This window comes from Lepidochelys kempii, chromosome 1 (genome assembly GCF_965140265.1).
Source record: "Lepidochelys kempii isolate rLepKem1 chromosome 1, rLepKem1.hap2, whole genome shotgun sequence".
Lineage (NCBI taxonomy): Eukaryota > Metazoa > Chordata > Testudines > Cheloniidae > Lepidochelys > Lepidochelys kempii.
The window spans coordinates 144,956,282-144,978,083 of record NC_133256.1 but is presented as its reverse complement, the minus strand read 5'-3'; the positions used below and the strand labels follow the sequence as shown (position 1 = coordinate 144,978,083).

The following is a 21,802-nucleotide window of genomic DNA, read 5'->3' as shown; positions in this document are numbered from 1 at the left end:
AGTTCGTTAAGCAAATCCAATAATCTTTAGATGGATGTGCTTTTCTTTACTTCTATTTATCAATTTTTAATGTATCATAGACTCATAGAACTGGAAGAGACCTCGAAAGGTCATCTAGTCCAGTCCCCTGTGCACTCATGGCAGGACTAAGTATTACCTATACCATCCCTGACAGGTGTTTGTCTAACCTGCTTTTAAAAATCTCCAATGATGGAGATTCCACAACCTCCCTAGGCAATTTATTTCAGTGCTTAAGTACCCTGACAGGAAGTTTTTCCTAATGTCCAACCTAACCCTCCCTTGCTGCAATTAAGCCCACTGCTTCTTGTCCTATCCTCAAAGATTAAGAAAAACAATTTTTCTTCCTCCTCGTAACAAACTTTTACATACTTGAAAACTGTTATGTCCCCCCTCAGTCTTCTCTTTTCCAGACTGAAAAAATTGGATTTGTTTAATCTCCCCTCATCGGTCATGTTTTCTAGATCTTTAACCATTTTTATCACTCTTCTCTGGACTCTCTCCAGTTTGTCCACATCCTTGCTGAAATGTGGGTCCCTAAACTGGACACAGTATTCCAGTTGAGGCCTAATAAGTGTGGAGTAGAGTGGAAGAATTACTTCTTGTGTCTTGCTTACAACACTCATGCAAATACATCCCAGAATGATGTTTGCTTTTTTTGCAATAGTGTTACACTGTTGACTCATATTTAGCTTGTGATCCACTATGACTCCCAGATCCCATTTGGCAACACTCCTTCCAAGGCAGTCATTTCCCATTTTGTATATGTGCAACTGATTGTTCCTTCCTAAATGGAGTACTTTGCATTTGTCCTTATTGAATTTCATCCTATTTACTTCAGACCATTTCTCCAGTTTGTCCAGATCATTTTGAATGTTAATCCTATCCTTCAGAGCACTTGCAACTCCTCCCAGCTTGGTATTGTCCACAAACTTTATAAGTGTACTCTGTATGCCATTATCTAAATTATTATGAAGACATTGAACAGAATTGGATCCAGAACTGACCCCTGCGAGACCCCACTTGTTATCCCCTTCCAGCATGACTGTGAACCACTGATAACTACTCTCTGGGAATGGTTTTCCAACCAGTTTTGCACCCACCATCTAGTGCCTCCATGTAGCTTCCATTTCCCTAGTTTTTTTTTTTTTATGAGAAAGTCATGCAAGACTGTATCAAAAGCTTTACTAAAGTCAAGATATACCACGTCTACTGCTTCCCCCCAACCACAAAGCTTGTTACCCTGTCAAAGAAAGCTATCAGGTTTGTTTGACATGATTTGTTTTTGACAAATCCATGCTAACTGTTGCTTATCACCTTATTATCTTCTAAATGTTTGCAAATTGATTGGTTAATTATTTGCTCCATTTTTTTTCCCCGAGTACAAAAGTTAAGATGACTGGTCTGTAATTCCCTGGGTTGTCCTTATTTCTCTTTTTATAGATTGGCACTATATTTGTCCTTTTCCAGTCTTCTGGAATCTCTCCCATCTTCCATGACTTTTCAAAGATAATTGCTAATGGCTCAGATATCACCTTAGTCAGCTCCTTGAATATTCTAGGATACATTTCATCAGGCCCTGGTGACCTGAAGACATCTAATTTGTCTAAGTAATTTTTAACTTTTTCTTTCCCTATTTCAGCCTCTTCTGATCTTACCTCATTTTCACCGACATTCACTAGGTTAGACATTCACCAACCTTCTTGGTGAAAACCGAAACAAATAAGTCATTAAGGACCCCTGCCATTTCCACATTTTCTGTTATTATTTTCCCCCCTCATTGTGTAATGGGCCTACCCTGTCCTTGGGCTTCCTCTCACTTCTAATGTATTTGTAGAATGTTTTCTTTTTACCTTTTATGTCTCTAGCTAGTTTGATCTCATTTTGTGCCTTGGCCTTTCTAATTTTGTCCCTACATACTTGTGTTATTTGTTTATATTCATCCTTTTTAATTTGACCTAGTTTCCACTTTTTGTAGGAATCTTTTTTGGTTTTTAGATAATTGACGATATCCTGGTTAAGTCAGGGTGGTATCGTGCCATAATTCCTATCTTTCCTATGCAGTGGGATAGTTTTCTCTTGTGCCCTTAAAGTCTGCCTTCTTGAAATTCATTGTCTTTATTTTGCTGTTCTCCCTCCTACCATTCCTTAGAATCATGAACTCTATCATTTCATGATCACTTTCACCCAAGCTGCCTTCCACTTTCAAATTCTGAACCAGTTCCTCCCTATTTGTCAAAATCAAGTCTAGAACAGCCTCTCCCCTAAAAGCTTTCTCCACCTTGTGAAATAAAAAATTGTCTCCAATACATTCCAAAAATTTATTGGATAATCTGTGCCCTTTCCTGTTATTTTCCCAACAGATGTCTGAGTAGTTGAAGTCTCCCATCACCTCCAAGTCCTGTGCTTTGGATGATTTTGTTAGTTGTTTAAAAAAAGTCTCATCCACCTCTTCTTCCTGGTTAGGTGGTCTGTACTAGATCCCTACCATAACATCACCCTTGTTTTTACCCATTTTATTCTTACCCCAAGACTTTCAACAAGTCTCCTACTTCCAACTCTACCTCAGTCCAAGTGTATACATTTTTAATATGTAAGACAATATTTCCTCCCTTTAAAGCCCTCCTCATGAGTCTAGCCCGTCTGTATCCAAATATGTTCTTCCCCTTCCTCGATAGGTGGGCCCCATCTCTGCTTAACAGCCCTTCTTCCTGGAACAGCATTCAGTGGTCAAGGAAGCTGAAGCATTCTTGGCAACTCCATCTTCGCAGCCAGGCATTCATCTACAGGATGTATCTGTCTCTGCCAAGGCCCCTACCCTTGACTGGAATGACTGAAAACACCACCTGCACTCCCAACTCCATCACCCTTACTCCCAGAGCCTTGTAGTCACTTCTGATCTGCTGAGGGTCATACCTTGCAGTATCATTATTGCCCACATGGATGAATAGAATGGGGTAGTAGTCAGAGGGCCAGATGAATCTCGACAATCCTTCCGTAATGTCTCAGATACATGCCCCTGGCAGGCAGCATACCTCCCAGGATGCCATGTCAGGGCGACAGATGGGTGCCTCTGTACCCCTCAGAAGAGAGTCACCAACCACCACTACCTTACATTTTCTCCTGGAGGTGGTGGATGCAATACTCCCAGCCTTGGGGATACATGGCTTTTCCTTCTCCTCCTTCGGGGGTGATTCGTCATCGCGCATTGCCAGGGCAGGATATCAGTTTTCCATCACCATGGTGGGTGGGTTGGGAGTAGGGGTGGAGCACTGCCTGCTGCCAGAAGTAACCAGCTGCCAGTGTCCTCCCTGTGATAGAGCCATATCCTCCTCCCCGGGTGGTGTGACAGCAGTCCTCTCTACCTGGATAGTGTTCTCAGCCTTAGATGTCTTCATGTGAATACTTCTGAGGAATTCTTCATGAGCACAGATGCTCCTCAGCCTAGCCACATCCTCCAGTAGCTCTCCCACCTGCTTCCTGAGAGATTCCACCAGCAGGCACCTTTCCCACTTCATGGTCCCCCCAGCCTGGCTTTCTGAAAGTGGGAAATGCAGGCCACAGTCTCTGCAAATCCACACCAGGATCTGGGTAGAGGCATCCATGGTTAGGTCCCTTAACTTTGGTTATGTGTCCCTTTTCATGTTTGTGCGCATAGTACATAAAGATATAACATATTAGTAATATCACACTTTTAAAAATGTTTTCCAAGAAATCTCTACTATTCTCAATGATCAAAAAAACAATGAAGGCCATCTGTGTTTGTTCTGGATAGCTTCTTCACCTCTAATCCTGTATGTTGTTTTCTCTATCTTTACATACAGAATTATATTGTTCACTCCCTGGGATCAGTCTAACAAAATATTGTCCTTTGAGCCCAAATGTAGTAATACATAAATATGTGACCAAAACTACTACCCCCACCCATGCACAAAAAAAAAATTTGAACTTATCCAACATTATTTCTTCATATACCTTCAAAAGTCTGAGCAGAATAATTAGTTCTGAGTGGCATGCTAAGAGTCTGTTGCACTGAGCAAGGAACTAGGAACTAAAATTCATCAGTTGTAAGTATAATTTAGACTTTCTAGCCCAGTGAAAAGCTGTGTGGTCTTAACTTCTCTGAGACTGTTTCCATATCTGCATAGAAGGGATAACAATACTTCTTACCTCCCTCACAGGATCTTACAGGGATTTTTTAGTGGTTACAGTCAAATCATGATCCTTATGAAAATCCTAAACAAATTGGCATATATGGAGGAATGTACATATACCAATTGGGAGTGTGTGTTGGGGACAAAGAAATTAGTGCATAAAAGGAAGAGAAAACAAATATATTAAATCATCACAGGGCTATAAGGGCACAAAATTGAGCTTGCTAAAACTATCAGGGGACATTGCCCACTAAATTTCACTGTGTGTTTCAGACCTCTTTGACAACTTTTTTTTTTTTTTTTTTTGTACTGAAAACTTACAAAGCATCTTTTCTCATGTGAAACCGGTCTTTGTTTGCAAAGCGATCTCAGTCTCATGGAATTTGGGTCTTTTGAGACACATAAAATGTACACACCTAAACAAAAGTTTTCCCAAACAAGAGATGGCCAATTATTATTTGAGAGTGAAAGTACATTTTAAAAATGTATTTAATATGGTGTCTTTCAGAGCCCAACCTCTTCCTGAGGTGAAGAACGACACCAGAAATGGTGGTAAGGGAGACTGCTAATATCCTGCAGACAAATATGACCCTTATTGCTTTAGTATTTTGACAGCAAACTTCTATGCCTTTGTATAGTTTACAGCATTAGGCACACTGGTGGAAAAATATCGCTACTAATAAATAATGGTGCTATCAAGAGTGGGATGAATAAATGGGTTACAATGGGAATAAAAGTGACTCCAAATTTAAGCTTCAGTTCCTGAAAACTTCAAATTCATAGACATATTGCATACAGTATTTGTCAACATTTTGAGACACATATTAGAAGAACGATCTAGTAACTACTTCCTAAGTTCTCCTTAGAACTGTGCCTATGACACCACTGGTAGCATTCTCCCCAATTATGGCTTTTCTACAAGGGAACAACGATGAAAGTTAAGGCGAATCAACTTTGTGAAGTCAATGCAGATAAGTTAGTATGTGTCAACGCCTCCTTTCCATGTGGGTACTTTTATGAAAAAGTAAAGTGGTTTTCAGTTGCTGTAGCTTAATCCTCCTTTGTAACATGTGCTAATATCATGTGTATCGAACATATGCCATATTCAAATTTAGATCTGAGTGACTTTGGTTGGCCAAATCTTTAAGTTAGCATTATTACAAGTTGCTTGAAGCTGCTTTCCAGCCTGTAGGCAAAAAAGTTAGTAAGGTAAGGTCATTCACTCACCATAGACTCTGCCCCTATCCCTCAGAGTCCCGTTTTACCTTGTCATGTTTATTGCCATGAGGATGTGTGAAAATGAGAGAATGTGTAATACTAACCAGCCATTAATTGTCTTTGTGTATTTTATATATTTATGTCTGGCCTAGGCAGAAATATGTTACCAGATTTCTCATGTCCTGCTTATGAAGAACACATCTATTTGTGGTCACCAACATAATTTGCAATGAAAGGCTATCTCTGATAGAGATATCAACTTACTGGTCCACAATGAGCTATAGACAACATGTTGGAATGTCTATTTGGGCAAGGGTGGCCCTTGAAGCAGAGTAAGAGTACACTGAAGGCAAAGCGAAAGGTCCTGACCATCACCAAAACCAAATCTGAAGATATCACTAAGAGAGAGACCACCTCCCCACAAATAAAACAAGCTCAAGTTATTAGCTGAGAACTAGTTCTGATGCTGCAAAGAACCACCACATGAGTCAGAGATTCTATGAAGACCTGAGAGTGCTTTTGTATAGAATTCAGAGACATCTGAATTCTCCAACATTCCAGTACAGTGTGCATGAGTATGTAAGTGTGTGTCACTTGGGCCTGATCTAGCAAATTAGGTCAGTCTTACTCCATCACTCAGGAGTGTGAAACATTCACACCCTGGAGTGAAGCAGTTAAACCAACCTCACCCCCAGCATAGAGACCACCAGGTTGACAGGAGAATTATCCTGTTGACCTAGCTATGGCCCCTCAAGGCGGTGGAGTACCTACACCGACAGGAGAACCGCCCCTGTCAGTGTATGTAGTATCTTCACTGAAGTGCTACAGGGGCGTAGCTGCACGACTGCAGTATTTTAAGTGTAGATAAACCCTAACTGTTTCCCCAGATAGAACTTAAATGCCCCATCTGTTATTTGATTAGTAAGATTGTGTTCAAAGTGTGCTATTCCAAAGCTGCTAAGTGCCTGATCTGAGAATCATTTCTGCATCTGTGTAAATGTGTCCGAGAGATTCAGTCACTGTTTTAGCCTGGGAAGGGAAATAAGTAAAGTAAATAGAGAATAAGGCATGTCTATATTACCATTATGTCAGCAAAACTTATGTCGCTCAGGATTGTGAAAAAAAATCCCCCTTTTTGCCAGCATAAGTGGTAGTGTGCACAGCACGCCTGCCGACACAGCTAGTCCTGCTCATGGAGGTGTTTTATTATGTCGATGGGAGAACTCTCTCCCATCAGCATAGAGCAGTTACATGAGTGATCTTACAGTGACGCAATGGCATCAATACAGCTGTGGCGCTGAAAGCTCACTAGTGTAGGCATGGCCTAACATACATTTTATGTTCAGAGAAACTGAAGGTGAAACCCCAAAGTCGCAAACTCTAAAGAAACCATTCTAAAGTTATATTTCCTTAAGACAAAGACAGGAGTTTATCTATGATTCTATAAGTCATCTTCTGTCTTTAGCAGACTCTTAGCCCAATTAATTGCATTAAAAGAAAGATGTTTTTAACTTTCCAGTGAAGGATTGCACTAATTCTTGTGCTGACCTTATAAATGTAATTACTCATTGTAGTAATCTGCAAGCCAGATAAACTGAACCATTGATTTATTGATTGAATTTCAGTTGTAACTTTGGTTTGATCATTGCATTGTGTTATATTTGATTAGTTTAGGGAATCTGAAACAACATTAGTTAGTGGCATTTTTTGTTTAAACCTTTGTTGGTTTCACATTTGTTTGCTTATTCTTTTAATAAATCCATAAAAGCATACTGGACTGGTTCCCCTCAAAACTTCAACATGGAAAAACAACCTATTTAGAGGTAGGGATAAATACATCAAATAGTTTCTGGATCCATATTTTAATTATTTAATTAAAATCCTACTACTCAGTAGAGGCGTATGTTGTAAAGGGGACAATTTCTGTGCAACTGACCACTTATACTGTCTGAGATTTAGCAGGCCACTATCTGGAAAGGATTTATACCCTCCTGACAACACTCCCATAACCTGCTTTACCAACTGAAAACACGGATGGCTATAATCTCCTTTCAGTTCACAGAAAACTAGAAAGAAGGCTTCTCTATAAAAAAAAATCAAATATAATTAAAACAAAACAAAAAATAAAGCAACCACGTAAAAGGAACAAACTCTTTTTGAACCCGGGATGGATTAATGTTACAGCATAGCTGCATTTCTTGTATAAAGTGCAAGAAGAGAACCTACAACTTGTCAGTTTCAGCTAATCAATGCCCTAATAAAAAACTGCAGGCTTTCTTCCTTCACCAGGAAGAATGTTTACTGAAGTTGGCAGTGGGGAAGGAGGAGAAGAAGTAAGGGGAAGAACGGGGAGAGCAAAGAGGGAAAACAAAACAAACAAAAGAATACCTTCCACTGTTGTCTAACATGAAGCTATTTTGATTGGTTTGTGCCTCATCATTGTTCAGATGGGGTAGTATTTTCAAGCAAATTAAGTCCTTATTGTGTAAGAAGCAGAGAACCTCTTGCTCGATATGGAGCACCCTCAACTGACAGGGATTCCCATCATATCTCGCAGTATTGCATGCCAACTCCCTTTGTTTAGAACCCAATCTTGAAGTTACTTACAAAATTATCACTAATTTAAATGAAAGGAAGATCACTCCTTTTGTACCAGTCTTAGGACAACCTCCTTCCCAAAAGGAGCTCCTGTTGGAATTAGGCTAATCCAAATGAATCTGCAAATTGCTTTGACACAATTGTCTGTTTTGCATCAGCACACCAGACAGCTTTGTAAAATACGTTAAGCATTCGTATCATTGCAATAAAATCATAGAATGGACTGCAGGAGCATTTATCTTCCAAATTTATTACTATGTCATAATCTATTATCATATTGATACAATAAATGTCTTAGTAGATGTAAGATAACTGGTTCTCCAGAAACAGACAAAAACATAATTTTTACAAAGTAGCGACCCGAGATGTGCATTTTACATAAAGACGATAGCAGCAAAAGTTACGCTGAGCAAAAGTGTCAGCAGATTTCAGCATTGCAATCTAAAGCATGACCTTCTCCTTTTATGCTAAGCTGCTTTTTATATGTCCTTTGTTCACATTATGTTGATATCACTTCTTTCCTCCATTTTTCAGAAAGGACAAATCAGTAAGTGTTTTACATTTAATCTAGAAGATATTTCATTGGCTAAAATTTCCTTAAAGTTTTTAGCAGCAAACACATTTTAATGGGCAGATGCTATTATTATATTTTTACATATCTGGTATTCAGTAATACTTAGCAACTGATTACATTTAAAAAAGAAAAGCTATCAAATCCCCTGTATTTGTCGTTGGTTTTCCTTCCCCTCCTCGGGTTCATTATTCTACATAAAAATGACAGCACAATAGTCAAAATCCATCTTCTGCAACAGGTATTTCTGATCAAAGGACACTCTTTTTTTTTTTTTTTTTTTTTTTTTTTATTGTCCAGGCTGATTGCCAGCATATGCCAATCAGTGAGGCTACAGTTAACCATCCCCTAGAGAAAGTTGGGCCCTTAGGACCATAAAGTTATTTGAAACAGCTACTAAAAACTCAAGGATTGATCTATGTAAGTATATCTATTAGCATTGTTTTGGCTTTATATTTCCCTTCTGCGTCCATTACTTTCACTAATTTTGACAGAAAGAAATTTCACAAAAATCATGCATGTGGATCTGTACACTGACTAGAGCTACAGATTAGTTTCTAAACATGATTTAAGGTGGATTTTTTCTTTGGTTTTGTGATTATAAAGATCTTCAAGCCCCATCAATTGTTAATGAAAAGCTAATGTTTTGTAACAAACAGCAGCCAGAGGCCAATAAAACCACAGTTTACACCTTGGGTAGCCTCTTGTTACTTTAAAGAGTTTGCTCCCAACTTAACTAACAAAGCACTGTACTTATGCAAGGGTTCTCCCATATGTATTTAGTAGGAAAAGGACAAAAATATAGAGTCATATTTGGATCCGATTTCTGACCCCTCTGATTACTGTCCAACATGGTATTCATAATCAGCCTTTTAATTGCCTTTTGACAGGTACATGAAGAGGAAGACATAGGTGCTTGAAGGATATGCAGAAGGAATAAAGATATGAAATCCTGGCTCCATTGAAGTCAATGGGATTTTTGCCATTGACTTGAATGAGAATTACAAAACAGTGTGAACTGCCTCTCTGAGTAATAAATAATAGTCACTGAGCCAGGGACAAAGAGTGAGAATGACTCTATAGCCTGTTGGTCGGGCACTCACTTAGGCTTTGAGGGAGACAATTTCAAATCCCTGATTCAAATATTAGTATTTGAGTATGTTATACACCTTGGAACAGCATCAATTGAAGAGGCTGAGAAAGACCCATACCAGAATATCCCATAATCCAGTAGTGAGGGCACTCACATGAGAAGTCAGAACCCCATGTTCAAATGCCTTCTCTCATTCAGGCAGGAGAGGGAATTGCATATGGGTCTCCCACATCCTGGATGAGTTCTCTGACCACTGAACTAGCTGAATTTATTAAATGCAAATAAATCATTCAAATCCAGCACTTTCTTTTGTCTGCAAGAAGTTCACAAATCCATTTTCATTTCTGCAAACACATTAGTTAGTTATTACAAATTTTCAGTCTATTGTTTTTGAACTGTTCACTGTTCATTAGTCCTGGTATATCATTTGTCACCCGAATCACTTGATGGGAAAGGCTGGCCCTGTTAAAGTCAGTGGCAAAGCTCCCATTGGCTTCAAATAGGATTTCACCAATGGTATTGTTTCTGCTCCACTCGGATGATAGACTGTTTAAAAAAAAACAAACAGCAGCAAATAGTCTTGTTCATGCAAGATTACCTTTTTCACACATCAGTATGGGTATTCATAAGGACAGTCATTCACCAACATTTTGTGCAAATGTTTGCTGATAATGAATAAGGGGGATGAACATGATCAAACTGAACAGCTGCCTGGAATTCAAACAGTAGTCTTCAGCAAGTTATAGAGCTGGAGAACACGTCTCAATCTTAGAAGCTGAGTCTACCCAGTTTAAAACGATGCTTGCTATTTATAAAAAAAACTTTGAAATAATTTCTATTGAGGCTCCTACATTCTTTTGGTACCCTGACTTTCCTCATAAGTATAAAGACTGGCATCTTCTGAACCACCTACCTCCAGAGCACACACTCTTTTTAAAGCAATTAGAAAAACAGAAGAATTAAAAGATTTTGAAAGATTACCGTGAGATGTGTGCTATTCATGTAACTGTCTTTGCCTATACTCTCTGATGGAGACAATCTGCATGCTCAGTGATTTGCTGAACATCATTGGCCAGATTCTGCTTCCAGTGACACTGTTGTAAATCACAGTGGTATATCTGGAAACAAGAACTGATTCCCCCCCTCTTTCATTAATTCCATTTCTGCAGCAATCTGTTGAACAACAGAATTGTAACAGAATTCTCAATTTATAATTACAACACACAACACAAACAGCATGTTTTCTATAAGGCAATTTGAGGGCCTAAAACTTCAAGTGTTTCTTTGAGCTTCTAATTAGCACTGATCAGGTTACAACTGTCTGCAGCAGAATCAGTTTTTACTGTATTATTTCATTGTTTTTTTTTTCCTGTGCACTGCATCCTTTTTATCTTTCCTTTGTTTATTTGACATCCCTGTAAAACCACCAGATGGCATTGCAGTGTTCATTTTATTTAGCATTCTTTAGAGGAAAAATTGCTAGGAACCTCACATCAGTATAAAGAAAAGGAGTACTTGTGGCACCTTAGAGACTAACAAACTTATTTGAGCATAAGCTTTCGTGAGCTGCAGCTCACTTAATCGGATGCATGCAATGGAAAATACAGTGAGGAGATTTTATATACACAGAGAACATGAAACAATGGGTGTTACCATACACACTGTAATGTGAGTGATTGGGGAAGGTGAGCTATTACCAGCAGGAGAGCGTGGGGGGAAAACCTTTTGTAGTGATAATCAAGGTGGGCCATTTCCAGCAGTTGACAAGAATGTGTGAGGAACAGTAGGGAGGGAAATAAACATGGGGAAATAGTTTTACTTTGTGTAATGACACATCCAGTCCCAGTCTTTACTCAAGCCTAATTGAATGGTGTCCAGTTTGCAAATTAATTCCAATTCATCAGTATCTCACTGGAGTCTGTTTTTGAAGTCTTTTTGTTGAAGAATTGCAACTTTTAGGTCTGCAATCGAGTGACCAAAGAGATTGAAGTGTTCTTCGACTGGTTTTTTAATGTTATAATTCTTGACGTCTGATTTGTGTCCATTTATTCTTTTATGTAGAGACTGTCCAGTATGACCAATGTACATGGCAGAGGGGCATTGCTGGCACATGATGGCATATATCACATTGGTTTATGTGCAGATGAACGAGCCTCTGATAGTGTGGCTGATGTGATTAGGCCCTATGATGGTGTCCCCTGAATAGATATCTATTCACTATTCACTATTCAATACAATACAATATACAATAGATATCTATTCAGGGGACACTGTGTCCACATATCTATTCAGGGGCTCGTTCACCTGCACATCTAAAGAATACAGACTGGGAGTGGATGGGTCATTACACAAAGTAAAACTATTTCCCCATGTTTATTCCCCCCACACACTCACTGTTCCTCAGACGTTCTTGTCAACTGCTGGAAATGGCCCACCTTGATTATCACTACAAAAGGTTTTTTTTTCTCTCCTGCTGGTGATAGCTCACCTTACCTGATCACTCTCATTACAGTGTGTATGGTAACACCCATTGTTTCATGTTCTCTGTGTATATAAAATTCCCGCACTGTATTTTGCACTGAATGCACCCGATGAAGTGAGCTGTAGCTCACGAAAGCTTATGCTCAAATAAATTGGTTAGTCTCTAAGGTGCCACAAGTACTCCTGTTCTTTTTGCAGGTACAGACTAACACGGCTGCTGCTCTGAAACCTCACATCAGTATAAGGCTCCTTTTTCCACTATACTTTCTGTTTCATTAGGTATTAAAGTTCTCTTTCAGCATAAATCACTCGGGGGATCAGAGTTTAGTAAACATAATTTATTTGTAAAATATCTGTGGAGAAAATGTTAGCAGCAGTGCTGAGCATGATCCCCACCCCCCAAATTACCAGGAATGTAAAACGTGTGTCTTACGTGTAAAAAAAGAAGTCACTCCTCATGTACCCAGATATTAAATAGTTCACAGCTAAAATATCCCATTTGATACACATTACATCTGTTATTAAGATAATCTTTTAAATGACACAGCACTAAAAAGCTTATGGCAAAATACTTGCTCCTCTCTGGATTGAGGGTGCAGTGAAACTTGAGGGATTTGTGTGGTCAGCTTCAACTGACCTGAAAAGAAGTTTAGATTTGCTCACTCCTGTTATGTACTTTCTTCCTGTTATGTACTCTTCTAGGAATAGAGTAAAATGTTTCCTGATTTATTTTATTCATAGACTTGTTTTTTTGGAACTACACAGCCAGCCGTATTTCAATGTGGGGCACACAATTATGAAGTGTTCAAGATTGAAAGTAAATTAATTTTATGGTAAAAACAGTAATTTGAAGCCAGTCATTGCATTAAAGAAGCAAACTTTTTTTAAAGAAAAAAATCACTGCATAAATCTGAAATATGCTCTGTCACATATCGATAGGATCACTGAATATAAAATATTGAAAGTCAACTATGTAAATTACCACAAAAGTAATTTAATTTAAAATATGTTTTTCTGCAAATATATTACATGTCATTAATATTATTTTCCTCCAAGTCACAATGTTTAACAAAAAATTCCAACTGTGGTCGGATAGCTTTGCAAATGCCTTTTCTGTTTTTTCTGAAAAGCACCTAAGTATGACATTCCCTATATTCCCCCTATTTCCTTTAAAAGGTAATCCTTGGATCCTTCTTAATCACAACATTTATGATCACACATTTAAAAGTATGCAGACCAATCCAACCCTTCTCCTACAAGGTGAAGCATTAACATGATTTGTAATCAATAGAGCAATAACCAGAATACCAGGTTAAGAGCACATAATTACACACACACACACACACACGTCATTGCTAAGACTAAATTAAAGTAAGAATAGAGCTGGAAGTCTAATTTTTAAGATGTACAACCACCATTTTCCTGCCTCCCTCTCCTCACCCGCATTGTTCTGGATCTGGACTATAACTGGAAAAGTAGTTAGTAGATCACACCGATTACTATTTTATAGACCTTGCAAGCTGCTCTACCTGTGTGGAATGCCGTGGATGTTGATGCTCACATGTAGCACCTTGCTGGATCAAAGCTATGGCTGGAAATGTATAACTTCTGTATGGAGAGACTCATTATTAATCCTAACCTTTTTAGCACAGTTGATAAAAACCTTATGGAATAGAACTGGAAGTGCAGGGCGGGGTGAGGGGGGGGGGAATCAGCACTGAAGTCAAGACAGATTTTAAAAGACAGATTTATCTATAACTTTAAAGGATAAACTTCAGATACATATAGCAACACAAGATATTTCTTTTTCAGGTTCAAAACTTAGAAATATTCTCCACAAAGACACACTACTCAAGAGGTACATTACAACTAGTACATATATTTAATATCACAACCAGCAATGCTACAGAACAGACTAAATTAATAGGAATCGAGAAAGAAGGCACTGGCCTATAACAGGCTTTTATTGATTACTATGCAACTTGATCCTCATTATGACAAGACTATGTTAGAATGTGTAACAAAAGCCTTTTCAAAATATATCATACCAAATATGATTTTGAAATATTGCGATTCTGTAAATGTTGCTTTATTGAATACATTTCTTTATCTTTTATTTTAAGCATAGTTTTCTTGGGAAAAAACAACAACAATCTATATACAGATTAAATGAAAAGCAAGAAAGGAAGGATCCAGGTGGTATTATAATAAAAAAACAACATATATGGACATTGTAAATGTATATATATATATATACACACACACACACACCCCAAAGCTGACCTCACACATTTTTTTTTGTTTCGTTTAAGTTCTAATGGCCTCCTTCTACCCCCATATGCAACCCAAAGCAAAAATCCCCCTTCATTGTTTCTTAACACTGCAGTAGCATACCATTGCATGAAAGTGAAACTAAAAACCTAACAAATTCGGACTCAGTTTATTTTGATTGTCAATGTATCAGAAATAAATAAAAACAAAAACACCGAACAAACAAGGAAAGAGACATCATAAAGAGTAAAAAGAAAATGACATGGCTAAAATTCCTTCAGATTTATTATTCTAGCCTCTTATTGATAGTGTTAGATTCTTATGATGTGAAAAAATATAGGAATGAGAAGAGAATCAGTGTTTACAAGGGCTGATCAGGAAATGAACAATTCCATTTTGTGAAATATTTCAAGGTTTCAGAATGTGTTTTCTTTCTGCACTGAAAGAGAAAGCTGCATCATTTTTTTCCAGCAAATTCGAGAGACTTTGTTAACTTTGTTAACCAGAAAAAAATGCTTGATTTTTTTTGTATCAGCTCTAGCACTTATAGCACCTTGACTGCAGAAATAGATGAAAGTTCACCATTCATTATCTTATAAAATGTATAATATGAGCTGCTTAAAAATGTCTTATGGAAATGTCAAAATATATTAACAGATCTAAACAGCAGTTCAAACATCATATTACCCAACACACTTCCTTATAAGTATTCTCTGTTCTTATAACACAGCTATATATTAATTGCCAGCTCAGAAATGGTAAAAAAATCATCTTTATTATACCTTTAGAACAGGCCACATACCCCATAATCAACAGAGAACACAATTAGGGTGCAACATTCACTCTGTTCCTGGTATTTGGCTTTCTTGCTACCATGCAAACAGCTATACTACATAAACCTTGATCCAAGCTTCTTTCCTAATTTTTGTTCTTTTTCTTCTGAACCTCTTTGTCTTATTCTCCTTTTGCCCCCCCCCCCCCCCCCAAAAAACCCTTTATGTCCTCCACGAGTCTTAATGTACAATTTAGCAGCTAAATCAAGAGTGGTGCATCAAAAGAGTCCTGCATTCCTATACAAGGTCGTAGCATCTGCTACTCCGATAGAGACCCCAGGCACTGTGTCAGTACAAACACTGCCATTTAGCCTATGTGCATACAATCAGAAAATTATCACTTGCTTGAGTTGATGGCTTAAATTATAAGATGATGAAAAACAGAGTTTAACAGCTTTTACTCCATCCCTCCTGCCTTCCTTTTAGCTCCTATTCTACTTTTATATGCGAGGCAGAATATTACCATAACACCATTAATTCTGTAACAGGAAGATGCTCAGTGTCCCTCTGCTATAGCATTCCCTTACCACTTGAGACATGGAGATTGGTAATGACCCTTTTACAAAGTTTACTGTGATAGACAATGGCCCTGCAAAATTGGTTGAGGGTGGGGAAAGGGAGAGTCCAATAAAGACAACTGTACATTTTTTCCTTTCTTTTTCCATGCACACAAGTTACTTTGGTGAGTTGCACTGTTATGATGCAGTTTGCATTTTTGCAGACACCTACTATACTAAATAGCATCACAACTGAAGCAACTTGTAAATTAAAAACCTTCTGCAAATCCAACTCACTTAGACAAGCTCCCAATATTTCAATACAGATATTTAAAATCTTTAAGATATTATTTATACTTATGCATAAACAAAAACACAAAAATTCTTTCCAACATCAAAAAGGAAAGTTTAGGAGATCCAGTTAGAGTAAATTTTACAACAATTCTGTACTTGAACCTTAATTACTTTGAAGACATGAAGACAAAATGGTTTTGGTCCACTGACTTTATAAGGGTTTTGTTTTAATGCTGTGATCCTACGGAATAACAGATGAAACTCACTGGTGAAAACTGAAGTGCAAAATAGTTTTGTAAGTGCACATCACGCCACGCCCTGCCCTCCCGGGCAAAAAAAAAATCTAGTGAATAAGTAGGCAAGGTAGACTGCTCTAATTGTAGTAACTGTGGTTTTACCAATGACAACACCTACCTTTTAAGACTGCAAATAAAATACAAATAATGAAGTATTAAAATTAGGAAATAAAAAGAAACTTATTTCTTCTCTCTCAGCTATTACAGAGAAAGACAATTTAGAACTTCTTGTTTCCGGCATCTGTGTCACAGCCTGTATTATTACACAAACAATCTCATTCTTTTCTAACTCATAGATTAAAACTCTCAGGATATGTGATTGTTCTCAATCCTGTGTTTACCAGCATAAATATCATTTTTCCCTTCTTAGTTTAGCATTGTCTATAATGCACCATGACATAAAAAATAACAGAGCACATCAGATTTTAAAGTAACAGTTACCTCATTGTTTTTGTTTTGTTTTTCATTCAAAACTTCCTACATTATAGTGTGCTTTGGTTTCTCTTTTGTCCCCCAGCCTCTGATGTTTTTATGCAAGGAAAATAAGTATAGTAATATTCAACTTTGAAAGAAGTAAAATGTACTTTTAACCATCCAGAGCAACAAACGATTGCCAGGGAAATAAAAATAAAATCAGCTGAACTTCTGATCCACTTAGATATAAATTTTGGTTTGAGTGGATAAACACAAGTAAATATAAACCAAGAGGCAGAGGGAATTTTTTCACTCAAGTCAGTGTTTCCACATGGAACAAAAAATTCTGTTTTTCTGGTTATAGACTTTTCCTGTGTTTCTAAGAGTAGTGCCCAGAAAGTTGTATTATTCTCAGGAAAACAATTTTACTTTCTTAGTGAAAAATCCTGCACTGCCTTTTCAGGCAAAACCACCACTGCAGTAAAATTGATTTTTCCTGAATAAGGATCGCAGGATTTAATAATAGTTGTCCTATGAACAAGGGACAAATTCTGCCACCCTTGCTCACACTGAGTAGCTCCTTACTCTGCAACAAACCCCATTGAGTTTAATGGGGTTACTGACTGTGTAAGGCACTACTCATCATGAGCAATGGTATCAGAATCCAGTCTTCAGTGTTTACTCAAAATTCTCATTGAAGTCAATGAAATGTTGCCTTGGTAAAGACTGATTGAACACTGAATTAAAATTTCAGGATCAACCCAATATTATCTTCTGGTTACATAGTATCTTTCATATGAGGAACTGAAATTGCTTCACAAGCAATTTTTGAAGCCTCACACCACATCTGAGGTAGATATTGGTCTTCAGCAGGTGAAAACTAAGGAAGTTTTGCTTATGGTTACACAGGAAATCAATGTCAGAGCCTGGACAGGTCTCCTGATTCCCAATCCTAAATCAAATCAATAGATAAGGATAACTTACATTTGGCCTTTAGCTCTGATTTCTCTATTTCCTCTTTCTTCTCCAGGGCTACCAATGTAATTTCAGTTTTTTGTCTAAATCAGGTACAGTTTTCTTTATCACATCAGTATGGTGTGGGTGAGTTCAGAGCATCATATTTCATTGAAGAACTATGGACATTGTTTCTTGGTTTGGCTAAACAGAAGGCACTAATGGTTTTCATAACTGAAAATTCAACACAGTTCCATTTTTTTCTTGCATTGAAGATAACAGGAAAAAATAGACACAAAAGTGAGAGGATAAAAACCAAAGACACCATTTGTGTAAGATTTTGACAGAACACAGATGTACACATCATTGTTGGCCATTTCTTTTGGTTCCTTAATGTCACTGTAAAAGTTATTTTTGTGACTAAAATAATGGAACATGCTTATGATGATTTTGAAAAAAGTACAACTCCAATTTAACGGACGTGGGCTCTAATAGTAGAAACCCTACATTCAGAATCTCCTAAGTGACGCCTATCTCTGTAATAGATTACGCCAAAACTCCAAAATTTTGATGTTGCAGGATCAGGATATATATTTGTAAAACAAAATTAGCAGAGCCATTTTGCACACATTTAGTATTTTCTATTTTCTGGTTTCCTTTCAATAGGATGGAAAGTAGTATAATTTATGGCAGTTTTGCACATCACAAAGGACATTCAAATCAATGAAATCACCTTTGGGGGGCAACTTTAAATTTTAGAATGTCCTGGCTTTCGAACACCTTAACATTGAAGCACTGCTACTTATTGTAATCTGTGCACTGACCACACAGCCACACACTTGTGACTATTTGAATTTTTTTGGTATTTTATCAGCTTCAGGGTAGATCACTACAAAAAGATATCAATTTACAACTTGATCATTTTAATATATTTTCTGACATTAATTATTTATCAAAAATATGTGATGATCTAGAGACCAATTCTGCATCCCTTTGCTTCAAATAGACTTCAATAGACAGAGGATGAGGTACACAAGGAATACAGGTTTAGTGTCCAAGAGGTTAAATAATATAGTGAAAACTACGTAAGCAAAAACTCCAAGACTAACAAAAATAGTCTAATAATTGAAGTAGTCTAATAAAAAAAATCTGAATTTCAGTTGATATATTTGTGAGTTCTTTGTTGCAGGAGTTTGTATAAATTAGTGTCTTGTAAAGTTTTCATTGTATAATTTTATGACTTCAAGACAAAGATTAAGAAGAAAAAATTCAAGCCCTTACCAAGGATGACAGCCAAAATCAACTGTCACGACTAGTACTGAATCTCCTTTATTCTTATCACACATCAATATGCAAATAGCTTGCTAATGCCTTGACTCAACTCATCTTTAAAAGTCATATGAAAAGCGTATAAGTCTTCAGCAATCCAGGTGGAGGCAAAAATTGTCAGTATTTGCTTTGTGTATTAATCTATTCATTCACAATTGAGTGGGCCTCTACTAAGTCATGTCACATCGTTTATTATTTCTAGTTGTATTGAATTTAATGTACTTGACTCTATTCCTTGATTTACAGAATTGCATGACGTAAGCCAAAGTCACCTGAACAGCATATCTAAAAATTCTATTCTAGAAGGTCTACAATTACTAAACAATACAGCCACAAATACAAGCTAATTTTACAATTGCAATAATGCTATTCCAAAAAAATCCACCCAAATAAAACACTGCCCTGGCCCCGAAAGGACAGATTAGATTCTCTTCAATTGAGAACAACTAAAACAAATACAAAAAACCCCTCTCCTTTTAGAAAATAAGTCATCCGATTTTCTATATGACTTCAATTAATCGATAGCCTGCTGCATTTTTTCAGTCAAAGGAATGTAGCAGAAAGCTGTCCATAGATATCTATAGAAGTTGCAGAGTTATTCCATTTTGTTGCTGACTTTGAAACCCTATTAACCACTGTGTCCAGAAAGGAATAAAACAACTTCTTACTGTATATTTTCCAAGTCACAAACATGCTTTACATACAAATTTGTAACCACAACACCAAACCTAATGGAAAAAGGGAGAAAATCTACTTACCTGAGCCCCTTTTGGTCACAACCTTCAAGCTCTGAGTAAGAGTAGCATACAAGAGAATCAAGTGTGGAATAGGAGCTTTCATCTTCCAGCTCTTAAAGACTGCTCCCTAAAGCACCAAAAATAAAAATAAAAAATATCCTGTAAGAATATTAAAAAGCTTCATTTTTATGTTTTTGCTGAAATACATTTTTAGTAATTAAATCATAAAAAAGAATTTGTAGAAGAGTCACCTCCGTTCAACTCGTGCTAACATGCTGGGCTAGCACCAAAGACAATTTAAAAAAACAGATCTGAAGTCACCATAGAGCACTGTAATACCAGGAAGATTATTTCTTTTTTCTTTTTCTTTTTTTTAGGTTTAGCTCTGGAGCCTCAATACCACTGTAAGGGGAAAGATTTGTAATTTTCTCCATAGCTGAAAATGCACTACATGGATCAATGTACCTATTAAAACCTTCTGACCAAATTACATGCTGGGTAATAGTTAGCTATGTGCATACTTGTATAATGCCACTACTTTCAATAGGAGTCAGGAGTGCAAAGGATTGCAGGGTTTACCTTCAATGTAGTCACTATTCATCTCCTAGAGATCCACATTACAGGGGTTTTCTAGCTAATGGTTCATTCCTCACCTGTATGGAATGCGTATGGGTTTGTACTCCCATTATTTCTGGACCCCACAGAACATGCTCTGGGGAGTGAGCAATATTTTCATGAAGGACAGATGGGATTGGGAGACCCAGTGCACTGTTCATTTTATTTTAAAAGATAAATGTATATTTTTGCAGGCCCTGCCATATTCAAAAGCAGCCAACAGTATTTTGGTCAAACTTTTCAGGTCAAACTCCTTGTAAACCAGTGTGGAATTCAATGGTTACCATCATTTTGGGCACTCACCTTCTCATGGAGTAAATGTGGGTGCCCTCAGTGGGTTGACCCTCACAAGGGCAGGCATTAGCACTGAGATAGAGGGTACCAATATGGATCCAACAGATCTTAGAACCACCTCCACTATTTTTTAACAATAGGATGAAGACCAAATCTCACCCCTACTCAACACCACCTATCTGTATACATGCCATGAGGAGCACAATACACAGCTTGTCAGTTCAGGGGAAAGATTGGCACTGGGGAGGGGCACTTTAATGATATAAAGGAAGGCCCCATCCTTGTTCCTGTTGAAATCAATAGGATTTTGTATTGAACCTAAAGAGTAATGTTTTCAAAAGTGCCTAAATGTTTTAGAAGCCCACTTTCAGAAGTTATACTGAATGGCACTGACTTTCAGTGAGACTTAGGTCCCTAAATGCCTAAGTCTCTTTTGAAAATGGGATTTGGGCTCCTAAGTCATTCACTTGGGTGCTTTTGAAAATGTTAGCCTAAATGTCATTATTGTCTTAAAACAGGTGGGAAAAACAGATAAGAAATGGGGTAGATGTAGCATAGCATATAGAAAGGCAGAATTTCTTAGATAAAGACTGCAGAACCTCACTGAAAATGTCACTGTCAATTCTTGTGTAGTACAGTTTTACTTTTCAAGACATTTGGGAACTAAGAGCATCAAACTTGCAACAGCTATGATTATGATTTTATTAGAGATGAGAAAGCAGGAAAATGTGGCTTGACAGTCATTTTTTGTGCCATCTCAGAAACGTAATGCTTATATATTTATTATATAATTATGTCACATATTAATTCATTCACTTGCTCAGAACCAACTCTACTGGATTTGCATTCTCAGGTGGGGGAAGGCCATCTATCATTAATCAGCAGAAGTCACCAACAACTTAGAAAGAGAAGGTATAAAAATGAGAAAAAAGATGTCAAATTAACTAGCCGAGTGAAGAACTAAATGATAAAGCTGTCTGGATTTCTGTGAAAAACATTCAGCCTAATGCTAACTCTCAGCCACAGTTTTAGTTTTCTAACACATGATTTTTGGTATTTAGAATTTTTTAAAAGGTATAAATGAAGGCTAATTACCCAGGGGTGAACCAGAACACATACATTGAAAGCACTGTGC

General features: G+C 37.4%; 1 protein-coding gene across 4 annotated transcripts in view; it reads right to left on the bottom strand.

Annotated features, from left to right (window-relative positions):
• The window catches only part of IL1RAPL1 (interleukin 1 receptor accessory protein like 1), a 1,117,545-nt gene that overhangs the window by 980,402 nt on the left and 115,341 nt on the right, over positions 1-21,802 (bottom strand). For all 4 annotated transcript variants that reach the window (XM_073328264.1, XM_073328235.1, XM_073328255.1 and 1 more), the window contains one exon: positions 19,780-19,885. In XM_073328264.1, coding sequence (XP_073184365.1) covers positions 19,780-19,861 — 82 coding nt within the window. In that variant the 5' untranslated portion in view covers positions 19,862-19,885. The remainder of the gene's footprint in view (positions 1-19,779; positions 19,886-21,802) is intronic.